Here is a 17,422-nt window from a genome sequence, read left to right as displayed (position 1 = left end):
GAAAGAAGGAGAATATGGCTTGGCTTAATTCCTACATCAATTTACCACAAAATTAATATTAGTGCAACAACAGGCTCTATTTTCCAATTCTCACACTTCAATTCTCACATTATTTAATTCAGCTGCAAATAATTGTTTCTTAACAACAGGTCATCACCGCCGCCCCCAAAATTAACAAGAACAATCACAACAAAATTCTAATTAGATGCATTCTTTAAAGGTGAAATTTTGCCTAAATAATAAAATATGCAATCACTGGTAATTAAAGTAGATGTTTATTCCTCACAATATGACAAGAGATGGAAAAGCATGAATGTCACTTGAATACAATTGAAACACATACTAAGGAATAAGCAAGCCAATGTAAATCAAGTTCTAATCAGATACTGGAGTAATGCTTACATTAGTGAGGCTTTACTCTACTCAGTGACCTCAAAACAAGTGCATTATAAAGGGCATTTGCTGGTTTCTAGGTCACTGCCAGAAAAAACACTTGAAACCACTTCTGAATTAGAGATGCTTATTAGTTGTGCATAATATTTAGAAAATTGTCAGACACTGTCATCTACATTTGTAATGTGGGCAGATATAAATGACTGGCCTCCTTGCCCAGGGACTGGAAGACTTCTTCATTTTGTGCAAATTACCATTTGTTAAAGTCCGCCAAGATGGTAGCATGAAAAATAATGCCAAAAAAAGAAGAAGAGTGGTCAGTAGAAAAGTACAGAAATAAGTTTCTTTCCATTAGCAACTCCTGCCTCTCGAAACAGAATAGTCTCTCTGTTTCCCATCTCTATATGCTAAGGTTGTGATAATACTTTCAATTAAGTCGGTGGCTTCGTCATCACCAGGTTCTTGCAAATTCTTCCAGTCTATGTGTGCACATTCATACGAGAAAGATTCCTATGTTGGGAAACCCTAAGTAAAAAGACTTACATGAGAAAATTTGTTTGGTGAATCCTTGCCACTGTTCTCTTTCTGTAAAGCCCGGTCTTTATAGGAACTCAAGACTTTGGTAGATGGTGCATGCCACTTGGTTTCTGCCATAAATAATTATGTGTTTTAATTTCTAAAAACACAAAACACATTGTACAAAGAACTCACAACTTAATGCTATCACGTTTGACATACAGAAATTCTTTGGAATTTCCAGATAAGACAGCATATTGTTGTCCACTAAGATAAGTTAATAAAAGCTATGTGATATACTAAAATATGAGATGTCTGATGGAGAAGTAAGAAGTAATTTGTAAACATCTATATACAGTATTAGTCACATGAAACAAATGTAAGCAGAATAAGAACGGCTACCAAGAGGGGTGGGTGGACTGGGGGAGGAGGTGGAATCTGGTTTCCATGGAGCCCAGCAAGTCATATGATTTGTTTTCACATGATGTTTGCATTAGGTCTGCATGGGGGGGCATTGGGAATCTTTGTCTGGGTTCTTTTGTAGCTCTCAGAAACCCTATGTGAAATCAATGTGCAACTCCTTATTCTACTTCTGAGCTCTCTCTTGGTGTGCAGATGTAAAAAAGGCAATTACTGGAGGGGAAGAGGATAAATGGTATTCTTTAAAGGCAGCATCTCAGAGTTTGCAGGACAATGTGATGGAACTTGTAAAAAGAGCAGCTTTTAAAATTATTCACCAACAAAAGGAAACTAATTGCATATGCATAGTCAAGTCCCTGCATCCCCAAGTAGTTGGGATGCTCATGTTGTCACCATTTCATTGCCATATTGCTACCCCCCCCAAAAAAAAAAACCCACAAAGACCACAGAGGTGCAGGATGGGGAGAGAAAAAGATGGGAGGGAAAAGTAGGGAATAAAGTCGATAAATGGGTATGTATTAGTCTGTTTTGCCAAGAACAGCTAATGCAAAGACATACGTGCTTAGAGGTTAATGGACCAGGCACACACAAAAGGTCTGAACAACCAGACTTCTCACCACTAGTCATCTCGAACATTTAAGTATTAAACATGGATTAGCAAACAGAGGAGGAAGAGGAAGAGGCGCTGCAATATGCAAGTTAATGGTGCAAGCAGCAGTTTACAGCAGCTTCTGCCCTCAACTGGCACGGTCAACTTGGGTTATACCTCACAGAGTTAGATCCTTGTACATGCAGGCAATGGAAAGATATAACATTTATAATATATTATTTAACACATACATACATATATACATTCATACATACAGATAAATTATAATACACAAATGAGGAAGATAATATTTGGGTGACAGAAGGTCATTGTGAGAAATTAACATGAAAAAATGTAAGTGAGAGGTGCACTGTATCAATACAGACATTAAAAGAAAGCACAGCTGACACTTCCCCTTCAGTCGATGCTAAATCCAGGATTTATATGGGACTGAAAGATTAGATGGGGCATAACCATGCCAGCTTGCCAGCGATTACAGATGTGTGACATAACATACATATGTTCTATGTGATTAGTGAATCAGACCATTACTGGAACAGCATGGAAGCCTCGATGAAACAGCAGCCACACTGCTTTGTAATATATAAACTAGGAGAGACTCTCATACTTGCACAAAAGACTGTGTACATGTGTAGGCAAGAAAGCACTGGAATGTGCAGGGAGTGAAGGGCTGTGGGAGAAAATGATGGAATATGGGTGTGTGCAAGAATGCCTACAACTTTTTGAGAAAGACACATACCAGTAACACAAAAGACACATACTAGTAACACAATAAGAAGAGAAAAAGCAAAGGAGAAGTACAAGGATTTTTGTAGGGGGGACTTTTTTTTAATCTTTCCAAATTTTGATAGATATAAACTGTACTTAAGAACACCTGTTCATGTCACTGCATTGTTCCCAAGTTCCCACAAATTCAGAATTAATGTTTTGTGTTAACTATGAATCTCATGATTTAGCTAGGGATGCACCTATATTTTCAGTATTACTACAAATATGTAAATTTACATTTAGTTGTATGGATCTCATATGACAGAAATAATTCTTTAAAATCAAAGTCCAGATATCATTCCACAGAGTATTTTAAAAGCAACAAGACTGGTCTGTGCCTTGTGGTAAAAAGCCATCACTGTTTCCTCAGTTTGATTCAATGAGGCATTTTGATTGTACTCTTGTGCTTCTAAGCTAGGAGGTGCTGCATGTTTTACTTTTAAAGATGTTTTAAGATATCAGACTGTTAAGGTCTTTTATGATACAGACTTTTATACAAGTGGAAAACAGGCTAAGCAAAAATGACCATTCAGTTTAGAAAGATTATTCATTACCACTGGGATGTCTGGCCCCTTCCAAAGGTTCTTCATGTTCTCTGCCTCCTTCATTCTCCAGTGGACCCGAACCTTGATGCTCATGAAGTAATGGGGACTGGCACCTTGTGACAAAGAGAAATCAAGATGCTTTTTTCCCCATGTGAAAGCAGCTAATTATATTCAGAAAGTAAGTTTTTCTTTAGCATGACTGCAGGATTTTCAGCTGGTGAATTAATAAGCGCAAGACATGTCCATGAGCCTTTCAAAAATTATTCTGCTAAATTCAACATTACTTATTTAAGAGCTTAGACGTGTGAAATAATTGGAACATGTCATAATTTCTCCTTAAAATCCTGCAGTTAATATGCTTCTTCTAGTGTCTAGTAAATTTAATGCTTAAAAATTTCTACCCTTGCATGTATATATGAATTGAGCAATTATTTTTACTATGCTCTAAACCAGGGGTGTTGAACTCATTTGTTATGAGGGCCGGATCTGGAATAAATGAGACCTTGTTGGGCTGGGCCATGTGTGTCATAAAATGTAATGCCAGGTAGCGGAGATATAAACTTTATAAGGGACACAAACATAAAACGTTTTTTTTTACTTCAAATAAAAACATGCTTAAAACATTAGCACTCTTGCAATATTTTGTTTATTTAACAGTGTCTGAATTATTGCACCAAAATGTCTGTGCTGTTGCAGTCTTGAGTATGCTGTTCAGGTGTGTATCTGTAAGCTGCAAACCTATGATGATACAGCAGCAGCAGAACTGGAAGAAGAAGCAGAAGACAGCCAGTTCCACTGCAGGCCTGATAAAAGCCCTCCAGGGGCCTGATCCGGCCCCTGGGACACATGTTTGACACCCCTGCTCTAAACTCCACCTACAGAACACTCTGGAACAGGCACATGTAACAGTAGAGCAAATCTGTTTCAATATTCTGGGTAGTTTTCTTGAACTAAAACTCTCTATACCAATAAAGGTACTGAACTGAACTAAAACTCAATTAGAGGGAGGGGCTGTGGCTGACAGAGCCAATTGCTTGGCATGCGGAAGTCCCAGGTTCAATCCCCAGCATTTCCAGCATTTCCAGATAGTAGGTGATGTGAAAGACCTGTACCTGAGACCATGGACAGCCACTGCCAGTCTGAGTAGACATACTGGCCTAGATTGCCTAAAGGTCCAATTCAATATAAAGCAGTTTTGCATGTGTATGTGTGTGTGTAAATCCCTTCAATATTCTCCAAAAGGATTTCACCTTTGTATCATGATGTCAACTAAATTGTGCTGATGATGATTATCTTAATAAACTACAGGAGGAGACAGCCATACATTTTAACTGTGCTTCTCAAAAGTATTTTTAGCTGCAGGATGCAAATTAATTGCTCAGTTATTATCTATTTGCAAAATACATACAAATGTATAAAACTACTTTACACTGAGTCAGATTATTGGCCTATCAAGTTCAGTATTGTCTAGGCTGACTGGCAGCCACTTTATAGGGTCTGTTAGTAAAGATATTTCACATTACCTCCTACTCGATCCTTTTACCTGGAGATGCCAGGGACTGAAGCCAGGACCTTCTGCATGCAATTAGATGCTCTGTCACTGAGCCATGGTCCCTCCCAAAACTGGTCCTTCTTGGTCCTTGCATCCACCCCCTCAACCTGCACGCCTATGTGGTAAGTAGAGATGTGAAGACCCGGAAAAAAAATGGAAAAATTCGGAAAAAACCCGTTTCCCCCCCGTTTTTTTTCCTGAAGCCTTTTTATTTTTTTCCGAAAAATTGGAAAAATTGAAAAAAGAAAAGAAAAAAAAATGATTATGGAAAGATTGGTTTTAACATGATAAATAAAATATTTTAAGACAAGGCGTTCAAATATTTTCCAAATAATTTCTAAAATATATATATATGGTATCAGATTGATCTAATTTCTGTGCACTGAGGACAAGCAAGTCCTAGGTTACAAACTGAACTCTCCAATGCAAGAACAAGATGTGTTTCTTCCTTTAGGAGGTGTGATTGTCAGAAAAAAATAAAAAAGTTTCAGTTTTGTTTTTGCATGTGGGTGGGTATTCTGTTTGTAATAATTGTTTGGATACACTATATTTTTAATATGCTAGTTGTGATAATTTCATGCCAAGTAAAAATGTCCATAGTCATATTTTATATTCCTAAAGTAACAGAATGACTTTCAATCTAGAAAAGACAAAAGAAATGCTAATGTAGCATTTTTTCAATTTTTCCGAAAATTTCCATTTCCCCCCCAAAAAACCCGGAAAAAAATGGGTTTTTTCCTGAGCTTCAAAATTTCCAGAAATTTTACATCTTTAGTGGTAGGTGTTATGAACATTCTCTTAGGGGTGCTTTACCAAGGGCAGTGACCTACAGAGATACATAAGATGACAACTTTTGAAGTACAGCTAACCTGCACCAAAAATAGGTTGAGAAAGTTTTAGTCCAGAGGCACCTTTAAGACCAACAAAGTTTTATTCTGGGTATAAGATTTTGTGTGCACACAAAGTTGGCATCTGGTGCAAGCTTTCATGGCAGCAAAGTTGGCATTTGGGTTTACTGCAAGCTCTGGTACTAAAAACAGTTCAATGCATCATCACCAATTTACAGCCTCCATCCAGTCTTAGCTATATTTACTGCACAATTACTTATACATCTTGACGCCAATTGGCCCTTTCTGGGAGCATCTTCCTCCCATGCTACCTATATGTAAAGGTTGGTGACTTCTGTTTCAGTGTATCTGAAGAAGCATGCATGCACATGAAAATTTATACTCAGAATAAAACTTTGTTGGTCTTAAAAGTGCCACTGGACTGAAACTTTCGTTCTGCTGCTTCAGACCAACATGGCTACCCACCTGAATTTAGATCATGTTAAGTGTAAAATCAAGTAGAATGCTTGGGCACATCACACAACCAGGAATGGGCACGAACTGGAAAAAAAATGGTTCATGGCCAAACCACAAACTGAATCAGGAGGTTAGTTCACGAATCAAACTGGTTCGTGGCTTGTGGCCCTGCAGACTCCATTGAAAGGGACCACAGTCCCTTTAAACAGGGTTTGCATAAAGCCCAAAAAACAGCTGAGCCATGGGGAGCAAGCTGCTCTCTATCGCTCAGCTGTTTTTGCAGCTTTTACAGGGAACAGTAAGCTTTCAGCCACTACAAATGGCTACAAGAACCACTACAAATGGCTTTAAAAGTTTGTGGAAGTTCAGGATGGTAGACCCATCCTGAACTTTGGTCTGTGAACCACAATTTTGCTTTGTGGTTCAGTTTGTGCCCATCCCTACACACAACCTAATCTCAGAAGTAAAAAGCAACAGTCAAATAACTATGTATAGTTAGAAGCCTTGGTCAATAAAATGGTTTTATTTTTGTAATTAAAAGAAAGCCTAGTGAACATCCTTGGGAAAGGATGGGCGGGAGGAAAAATTTCAATCTCTAGCTGAGACCTGGTAAACCGCTGAAGGGACATCTAGAACAGTTTTTCAGAAAGCAATATTAGACACTAGGCAGCCTCATACAGGAGAAGTTATTCCTTCCTACCTTTATGAGTCAAACTGGTAGTCTGAATTGAACTAAGAAACAAATTGGAAACCAGAGAAGATTTTCAAAACTGGCAAAATGTGACCCATACAGTGAGCACTGGTCACCAATCATGCCTCCATGTTTTAAGTCTATTGCAGTTTCTGATGAATATTCATAGACTGCTGACCACTGCAGTGGTCAAATACGGATGTACTAAACCATAAATAGCTATGGCAAAATCACATTGTTTCAAGATATTCGGACAGTTAGTATACCATCCAAAAGTGGTAAAATGTACTTTGAGCCACATCACCAGGACATCCAAGAACAAAACTGGATCTAAAAGTATCAACAGTCATGGTGGTTTCAGTTTTACAACCAAGATGCAAGTGAGATTGTCACTGGTTTTCTAGACCAATTTTATACACAAATGTTGGAAACTGTGCTGCGCTGCTGTCCCTCCTCCAAGGACTCTCCATTTTATTTGCAAATATGTCCTCTAAGATAGATGGAGACAGAGAGAGATTGGCCTGAGGTCACCCAGTTAGTTTCATAAATTTCAAGCAGAAGGCTGCATCCCTTCAAGTACACTGTCAGCGGCAATAACTGGAACTCAACCAGTAGTCATTCTATGACAAATCAATACTTGGCACACAAAAGCTGCATCATAGTCATGGATTTTGTCGAAATTTTGCAGTGTTACTATGTGCATTGAAAAGTTTCTACAGATTGTTTTTGTAAATCTGTGACTTGTTCAACATCACGTTACTAATTCACATTATTTAATTCAAAAGTGTACTACACATTCAGATGTCTTTATGTTATATATTCCCAATAATTAGCAATGATATACTAGGTCTAGAGCTAGTGCACACCTAATATTGATGTATATTTAAAATATAGGACCAAAAATAACTCCCTTGTGCCCACAGAAATTCTAGGTGTCAGCCAAGCCAATGGATTGGATTACCAAGATGATTTTGGGGGAGTTGCTAAACAACCTGAAATAACTAACAACTGAATGTTGAACATTATAGTACTTTGCACAGACATGGGTCAAGAGTAGGATAGTTTTCCATTTTTCAGAACTTTGGCCATCCAAAATATCATGTTGAGTCCCACAAAAATTTTCTGCTAATATAAGGGGTGCTGATTTTTGCCTCCTCCTGCTAAACACCTCCAACTCCCCACTCATGCTGTTCTTATGAGCCTCCTGTCCCACAAGAGCAGCATTTGAGGGAGTCTTCTGAGGCTTCAAGAGGATGGGGAGGGCAAGGAAAATATACTCTGTTGACAGAAATCCTTTCCATCAGCAGAAGTGGTCTGCAGGACTCGAGCAATTGTGTATATGGAAATGTCACAATGAAATTTGCCTGGTGAACTAATCACTAGTAAATAAATCCACATAACAGAACTCATTACTGGATCTTGCACACATAATGGGTGTAGAAACTCTTGAAAATATGGAAATTTCCTATAGAAGCAAGACATCAATGAATGCTGTATTTCTGCTAATTTTGGTTTATCAGACTATATGTTAAAAGATATTTTGAGCTTCAAAATGCAACAAGAATGGCAACAAGAACAAACTCCTCTTTTTATGGAAAAAGTGACCTTGTACACATTTTCAGAGGGATATGACAATGCCTCCAGTGATGCAACCCATGTTTGTGGATTTGGCATGGAATGCCCCAAAGCAAAAGCAACTTAGTGGCCTAAGAAAATATCCTGTAACTGTATACCCAAAGTTGTGTTCAAAGTAGAAAAAATGTGAGCCATTTCATGTGGAAGGTGTGCTGCTGAGAATTCAAGCTGATATCTGTGGGGTCTAGAATGAAGAAGATGGCGATACCATGGAATAGGCTTAAAATAGGCCCTATGTTTGGCCAGGCTTGTCTAACATCTTCCTGCTGTCTAGCAGTTCTTCCCAGCTGTTTGATTGCCCCAAATTACCTGGTAAACTCGACAGGTAAGCAAACCTAGCCAGTGAGAAAAGAAGCTTAGAAATGATTGTAAACACCCTGTGGGTCTCTCCATATTATAGATCTTGACCAGGGTTGCAACAGGAGCAGCAGCAAAATCAACAGGAAACTCCTGAGGGTTGTCAGGCTCCATCAGCTTCTGGGCACAGACCATTCTTAACTGGTCAACCATTCCTGTAGAGATTAGGGACTCAATAATCCTAAACCTCTAATTCAGTTTGTGTGAAGTAACTCTCTAATCTATGCTGATATGTTGAAAATAGCTTGGGTCTCCTTTATAGAGACAACAGTAACAACAATTTGACATTCTATAATAACATTTTATACAAGCAATAGTTAGATCCTACAGAGCATTCCCGCTGAGAGATTTCCATCAACAGACTACGACCCTTCTTACCTCCTCCCTCTCACTGTAGCCCAAAATGCCCCTGGGGTCCCCCAGCAGTAGAGAGAAATCAAGAAAGTCATGTTCTGCTGACAGAAATCTTTCCATCGTGGAAATGCACTCTGGGAACCAAGTCAATGAAGTATACAAACGAAACAGAGATGTAAAGAAACAAGTACCCATCATATCCCACTTGATGCCTCCACTGACTACTCCCACTTGGTCCTGGGTCACTGGAGGATGACTGGTTGCTTGGTGAGCTTCTGAAATATTGACCAGAATTATTAAAATTAATTGTGAAATTTGTGGTATTTTAACAACTGTGATGGCATTTTCATACAAAATAAAATGTAAAAATGGAGTTCATTAAAGATTTATGCAATTAAAAATTAGGAATATGAATAAAATTTAAGCTTTGGGGATATCTTATTTGGAACTATACCATTATTTAAATGGTATAGACTTTACACTCAGTTGTCATAATCCAGCACTCAGTAAAGAATATGAGAATTTAATGCATTTAATTACAAGCAAGTTATGTCAATATTTAGTAGAAATTATTTCATAATTTTATACATGAACTTTTATTTGGACAAATATCTGTAGACATGTCAATCTAGTGTCCCAAGATGCCAGTATTTTTAGGGATCTACTTCTGCTCTCACAATTTTCACTTTTAATTCCTTCCCTTCCCAAATATGCCAAGGCTACTCAAATCATGCTGCACAAAATCTACCTAAATGAAGAAAACAACCTGCAAAGCTCCCTATATGTTATGAAGTTTGGTTTCAGATATTAAGATATTTTGTTTTTTTCTATTAAGACAATGCTTTCATATGCTGCCAAAGTATTTGTAACAGGCAAACACTTGATGTAGATCAGACTGATGATGTGACCATAGAGAGGAAGCTTAACACATGATTTGGCTAATTCATGTGGTGCCTCCTCACAAGGATTACAATATCAAATGGAGGGGGGTTTGTTTTTCAACAGCTATCATCCCATATGCATGATGCTTTAGTATCATTTAAGGGAACAAACTTGGTGCTCATCATAGATGGCATAAACTCTGGTGAGTGTAAGTCTGAGCATGTATGTACATGCACATGCATGGGAGAGAGGTGTGCTCTCCCATAGAGCAAAAGAGATCAGTTTAGGATTAAAGCTTCTTACAAGATAAAGAAGTGTATGTAAGAACCATATAAAGCTGCAACCTATTATATTGCAAAAGTAAAGTTCTATCCATCTACGTACTGCCTACTAGGGGTGTGCATTCGGTAAAGCCAAACAAAAAAACCCTGAAAAAATTCCTTTTTTGAATTTTTTAGGTTTTTGGCAAGCTGAATCAAAATCTCTGATCTGATTCGGCTGCCGAATACAGAATGCTGAATAAAAACTGAAACTATTCGGCTTTAATTTGGCATAACTGAATTAGGCTCCCAGGGGGTTAAGCTTTAAAGGGATGCATTTTCCACTGTTTCTGTCTCTTTCTCACCCTTTGCTCTGCTTTCCAGAACGGAGGGGGAAGAGGGACCTTACATACAGCCAATCACTGCAATGCATTTGCAAATGGCATTGCAGCTTGCAAAGCTGTTGTTGCTGTGAGCTTCAAACTTGAAGCCCAACTACTAGCTTGCTTTCTCAGGGACAGGAGGGGGGAGGAGCACTGGCCAATAGAATTACAGGTAAAGGTGGGCACACTGCTCTTTGGCTAATCACAGAAGTTTGTTCTTTTTTGAGATTCTTCTGTGTATTGTTGTGATGATTTTGTGCTTAAGTTGACATCAGTCCTCCTGTCGAGGTGGCACTTGCCACAATAGCACTGAGTTCAGTTAGGTTGGCACTGGTTTCTGTTGATAGGTAGGTTGGCAACATTGCCCTGGTTCTGCTGCTGGCCTTGCAAACATGCCCCTTATATTTCAGAGATTCTCAGATTTGATCTTAGTCTTGTTGGGTTTTGGGACTGCCATAGTGGCACTGGTTCTGGTGAGCACATTATTTTATTTATTTATTTATTTATTTTATTGGATTTCTATCCCGCCCTCCCCACGAACGGGCTCAGGGCGGCTTACATTTAGCAGCACTGTTTGCCGAGATACATTAAACATATAAAACCAGATTAAAAACAAGATAAAACAATCATATTATTACAATTGCACTGGTTCTGCTGCTGGTCTTGCAAACATGCCCCCTCACATCACACCTCACTTAGTTTCTACTGCAAACATTCTCTGGGAGAAACTGCTGGGCTGTTGTTTTATCTGCCTGCCTTTGGAAACAATGGAGAATGGAGCACCCTCTCTTTGGATGCCTCTAGTATTGGACCCTCGTCCAAACTTTTCCAAACTTAGGGGTTCTTTTGGGGAGATCTCCAGCAGCTACAATACAAATTTGGTGCCTTTACCTCAAACTCCATACCCCCTAACCCACTGAATACGCCTTAGAAGATTTTTCCATTAACTACAATGGCCCCATAGGATATAATGGAGATGAATTTTTCGGTATTCCCGAATATTTCTAGCTATCAATATATTACCAGGATTGGTATTTGGGTATATTCAGGAATACCAAAAAATTCAGCTTCGTTATACCTGAATCCAAAAAATACCCATTTCCCCCCCTGCACAACCCTACTGCCAAGTAGAAGGTTGCCAGGGAACAGCAGCAACAAAAGCAGAACAGTTAAAAGGACTACCAAAACACATGACACACCACCTATCTTGTAGTAGTTATGAAAGAAACAAAATCAACTGCTATAAAGCAAATTTTTAAACATTAACTTCAAAAAACTTTCAAAAATGGTAAGTACTTTTATATAGGAAAGTAAATCAAACATCTGAATAAAGAAATCCATGCATTATAACCCAAGTGACTTTAAGTATAGTGGCAATTTGAATTACCATAATTCATTCAGCACTAATAAATTGATTGGTAAAGATAAAAAAGACAGAACTAAATGCATAAACACTGATTTTGTCAAAAGGAAATGATCACAGGCTAACAAGGATTCCAGTTACTATGGTAAAAAAACACTATCTCTTTGTCTGTCTGTCTGTCCTTCCATCCATCCATCTATCTATCTATTTATCTATCTTTAATGCAAATTATATGATCTTGAGCAGGTTATTAGTCTCAAAGAAACAGGAACATATCAGGAGAGATATGTACTCTTGCACTGGAGAGACGGAAAAAAATAGCCACCAAAAATGAAATCTGTAAGATACCCACCCTGCAAATAGGGAATCGAGTGGCTGATTTGCAGAAGCATATTTTAAAGAAGAAGCTTGAATCGTACATAGGAGTAGCAAGTTCAAATGAAGTTAGTCTTATATGAAATTCCTGATAATATAAACCATTTGTTATTTGCATTTCTACAGGCAAGGGTGGCTCTACAGCAAGGTCATCAGTAATTCTTGATAATATAAACCATTTGTTATTTGCAAGGGTGGCTCTACAGCAAGGTCATCAAAGGGGGTAGTAGATTTGGGGGCAGATATAGCCCACCTATCATCAGCCTGTTTTTCCACTCTTCTCCACCAGTTGCTTCTTCCACCTCTGCCTGAGACCAAAGCACCTAATCCTCCTTGCCCTCTTGCTCACCCAGGCCTCTTTCAAAACAAGCCATGTATATGTGCCCTGTAAGGGCTTCTTGAAGTCTCAAAAACAACAACTGGGAAGCCCCATGAGATTGCTTTCAAGCAGGCATGGAAGATTAGCTGTTTTGGCTCCTAGGCAAAGGCAGAAGATATGGCAGTTGGCTTTAGGTGGTATTACAAACTGACCCAGTGCTAGGGGCAAGCAAATAAAGTATAAAATTCTTTCGCAAAAGCAGTTGCAATTCAATACTATTAAGCTCAATGGACAATTTCCTATTAGCTGAGGTAAACTGCAGTGAGCGCCTGTAATAAGATAACTTTATTCAACTACAAACAATTGGCCTTCTTTTTTTCTTAAATGCTGATTATTCATCTATGGTTTTGCATTGGTCAGTCACTAGATGATGGCAGAACAGCTCAACAGCTTTTGTACTCCATCACAAACACAGGGTAAAGTATGAGTTTTAATAGTATCTGCCTTCCATCATCCATGGCAATGGATGTTTCAACAATGATTAGTGTAGGCAAACCCTGGTCTCAGTTTGGTACACATTCTAAAGCTCAAAGCTCTGCAGAAATTGTACAGTGCGTGAAAGACTATTTTTAAGGGTTTAAAAATAACTTGACACCAAAGATTAGGAAAGTTTACTAGTAAAGCACGTAGGAAAAGGCCAGAAATTAACACACAAAGTGTATTACCTTGCACCATCTGGCAGCTTTCTATCAAATGAAGTACTGCGAGGAATGGCTGTTTGCGCCTGCTGGAGAAGCTGCTGGCACTGCAATCTATCAGATGTCCCTAGGATTGGAGAGGCACGAGAGAGGGGCTGCCCAGCAGGAGCTGGCACCCGATGCCAAGTAGTATTTCTCCTGAAAGGGGTTTTATACTCACATGGGGTGCCTTCACTATCAAGTTTGTATTCCACCATGGGGATTCGACAAAGTTCTGAGCAACCCCTGCAGTAAACATAAATATAACAATTTTGAGGACCGAAGAAATACTTTCCATCATAAGAATCATAGTATTTCCTTTCAAATACATATAGAATATTGCCTATTGCATACTGAAACAAGTAACCAGAGAACATATTTTAGAAATATGGATCAATTTCTACGAGGAAGAAACTGATCACACATCTAAATAAGATGTGCTTATAATGCAGGAGAGTGACTCATAGAACTCTGTGAAGACAATAAGTTGTTCGTTGCAAACACATGTTTCAGGCAACCAAACATATGGTTGTATACGTGGACATCACTGGATGGCCAATATAGAAATCAAAAAGATTACATAATCTGAAGCAAAAGATGGAGAAGCTCTATTCTGTCTGCTAAAACAAGACAAGGACCTGATTGTGGTACAGACCATGAATTGTTAATATCAAAACTAGAATAAAGATGAAGAAAAAGACCAAAATATTCATAGTGCCAAAATACACTAAACAACATTCCTGAAGGGTTTACAGACCATGTAAGAACAGATTTGCATTACTAAATTCAAGCAAATGTGACCAGATAGAACTATGGGTCGAAATCAGAGATATTATCAAGGAAGAATGTGCCCAGACAATTCCTGTAGCCAAAAGAGATGAAAAGCTTTAATGAAACTCTTAACATTGCTAAAAAATTCAAAATGCAAAAGTAAAAGGTGACAGAAATAGAACCAGAAGTCTAAATACAGCATTCCAGCAACTTGCATGGAGAGACAAAGAGAACTAGTATAATAACCAGTGTAAAGAAATAGAAGAGAACATCAACAGCTGCCCTGAGCCTCCCTTTGGTGGGGAGGGTGGGGTATAAATCAAATAAATAAATAAACATCAAAAAAGGAAGAACAAGAGACCTGTTCCACAAGATCCAAGAAAACAAAGGGAAATTTAAAGCACATTTGGGCACGCTGAACAGCATGGAAATATATTAACTGAACAGGACTAAATAAAGATGGGATCAACACACTGAAGAACTATACAGAAGAGATGAAAGGATGACAGATTCCTTCCAAGAAGAATCTTTTGAAGAAGAACCTGCAATTTTAGGAAGTGAAGTGAAAGCTGCACTCAAAACAATTGGGAGAAAGGAATCACCAGGAGTAGAGTACCAATAGTTATTCCAAGCCAGAGAAACTGAGAAGATAAAAATCTTAACTAGAATATGCCAACCAATATGGTAAACAAAACAATGGTCGACAGACTGGAAATGCTCAATTTACAAAGGAGACATCAAAGATTGCATCAATTACTGGATCATTGCATTAATTTCTCATGTGAATAAAGTGATGCTCAAAATCTTATAACGAAGACTGTTACCATATATGGAACGAGAAATGCCAGATGTTCAAACAGGATTCAGAAAAGGAACAGGAACTAGAGATCATATTACAAATTGGTGAAAGGAACATTAACAATTTGAGATATGCAGATGATACCACATTATCGGCAGAAAACAGAGGTAATCCAAAAAGACTACTGATGAAGATTAAAGCAGAAAGTACCAAAACAGGATTACAGCTAAATAATAATAAGATAAAAATAATGACTACTGGGGAATTACACAACCTTTAAAGCGAAAGATGAAGAAACTGAAATTGTTCAAGATTTTTCTATTTGTTGGCTCTATCATCAACCCAAAGGGAGGCTGCAAACAAAAAAAATCAGAAGGAAACTGAGACTTGAAAGGGCAGCCATGAAGGAACTAGAAAAGATTCTTAAGTGTAAGGATGTGTTGTTGGTGACCAAGATCACAATAATTCATACTATAGTATTCCCCATTACTACGTATGGGTGTGAAACCTGGACAGTAAAGAAAGTTGACAAGAAGAAAGTTAATTAATTTGAAATGTGGTGTTGGAGGACAGTTTTATGGATACCATCGTCCACAAAAAAGACTAAGTGGGTCCTAGATGAGATCAAGCCTGAACATTCCCTAGAAGCTAAAATGACCCAACTGAGGCTATTGTACTTTTGTCACATTATGAGAAAACAAAAGTCATTGGAAAAGACAATAAGGCTAGGAAAAGTTGAAGGAAGACCCAGTGTGAAATGGATTAACTCAATAAAGGAAGCCTCAGTTTGCAAGACCTCAGCAAGGCTGCTAACTATTTTGGAAGTCATTCATAACGTTGCCATAAGTCGGAAGCAACTTGATGGTACTTCACACACTCCTGTTAAATGAAAAAATGTGTCACAAGACTGAAATAACTGTATACTAGCAAACTAAATCAGGCAGAACTAAATAAGTTCAAAATTTACATTAAAAATCCGTAATAGTCCAAAGTATACAGGTATCAATAAATACTGATGCCAGGTAGCAAAAGCTGTTCCTTGGGAGAAAGGAATCACCAGGAGTAGAGTACCAATAGTTATTCCAAGCCAGAGAAACTGAGAAGATAAAAATCTTAACTAGAATATGCCAACCAATATGGTAAACAAAACAATGGTCGACAGACTGGAAATGCTCAATTTACAAAGGAGACATCAAAGATTGCATCAATTACTGGATCATTGCATTAATTTCTCATGTGAATAAAGTGATGCTCAAAATCTTATAACGAAGACTGTTACCATATATGGAACGAGAAATGCCAGATGTTCAAATAGGATTCAGAAAAGGAACAGGAACTAGAGATCATATTACAAATTGGTGAAAGGAACATTAACAATTTGAGATATGCAGATGATACCACATTATTGGCAGAAAACAGCGGTAATCCAAAAAGACTACTGATGGAGATTAAAGCAGAAAGTACCAAAACAGAATTACAGCAAAATAATAATAAGATAAAAATAATGATTACTGGGGAATTATACAACCTTTAAAGCGAAAGATGAAGAAACTGAAATTGTTCAAGATTTTTCTATTTGTTGGCTCTATCATCAACCCAAAGGGAGGCTGCAAACAAAAAAAATCAGAAGGAAACTGAGACTTGAAAGGGCAGCCATGAAGGAACTAGAAAAGATTCTTAAGTGTAAGGATGTGTTGTTGGTGACCAAGATCACAATAATTCATACTATAGTATTCCCCACTACTACATATGGGTGTGAAAGCTGGACAGTAAAGAAAGTTGACAGGAAGAAAGTTAATTAATTTGAAATGTGGTGTTGGAGGACAGTTTTATGGATACCATCGTCCACAAAAAAGACTAAGTGGGTCCTAGATGAGATCAAGCCTGAACATTCCCTAGAAGCTAAAATGACCCAACTGAGGCTATTATACTTTTGTCACATTATGAGAAAACAAGAGTCACTGGAAAAGACAATAAGGCTAGGAAAAGTTGAAGGAAGACCCAGTGTGAAATGGATTAACTCAATAAAGGAAGCCTCAGTTTGCAAGACCTCAGCAAGGCTGCTAACTATTTTGGAAGTCATTCATAACGTTGCCATAAGTCGGAAGCAACTTGATGGTACTTCACACACTCCTGTTAAATGAAAAAATGTGTCACAAGACTGAAATAACTGTATACTAGCAATGAGCTATATATTCTCTATATATATTCTGTTAATGAGCTATATATTCTACCATTATTATTATCATCATCATCATCATCATCATTATTATTATTACTATTATTATTATTGGTGGTAACAATAACAACAACAACAACAACAACATTGATGATGATGATGATGATGATGATGATGATGATGATGATGATGATGATGATAATAATAAT

General features: G+C 37.9%; 1 protein-coding gene across 2 annotated transcripts in view; it reads right to left on the bottom strand.

Annotated features, from left to right (window-relative positions):
* Positions 1 to 17,422, bottom strand: part of SIPA1L2 (signal-induced proliferation-associated 1 like 2) — a 104,055-nt gene that overhangs the window by 31,568 nt on the left and 55,065 nt on the right. For both annotated transcript variants that reach the window (XM_015413989.1, XM_015413990.1), the window contains 4 exons: positions 13,453 to 13,710; positions 9,337 to 9,420; positions 3,262 to 3,365; positions 937 to 1,040 (listed from right to left, as the gene is read on the bottom strand). In XM_015413989.1, coding sequence (XP_015269475.1) covers positions 937 to 1,040; positions 3,262 to 3,365; positions 9,337 to 9,420; positions 13,453 to 13,710 — 550 coding nt within the window. The remainder of the gene's footprint in view (positions 1 to 936; positions 1,041 to 3,261; positions 3,366 to 9,336; positions 9,421 to 13,452; positions 13,711 to 17,422) is intronic.

Source organism: Gekko japonicus, unplaced genomic scaffold (assembly GCF_001447785.1).
Source record: "Gekko japonicus isolate JY-2015 unplaced genomic scaffold, Gekko_japonicus_V1.1 scaffold2174, whole genome shotgun sequence".
Classification (NCBI taxonomy): Eukaryota; Metazoa; Chordata; class Lepidosauria; order Squamata; family Gekkonidae; genus Gekko; species Gekko japonicus.
Note: the sequence above shows the minus strand (reverse complement) of the source record. Positions and strands in the feature narration are given on the sequence as shown.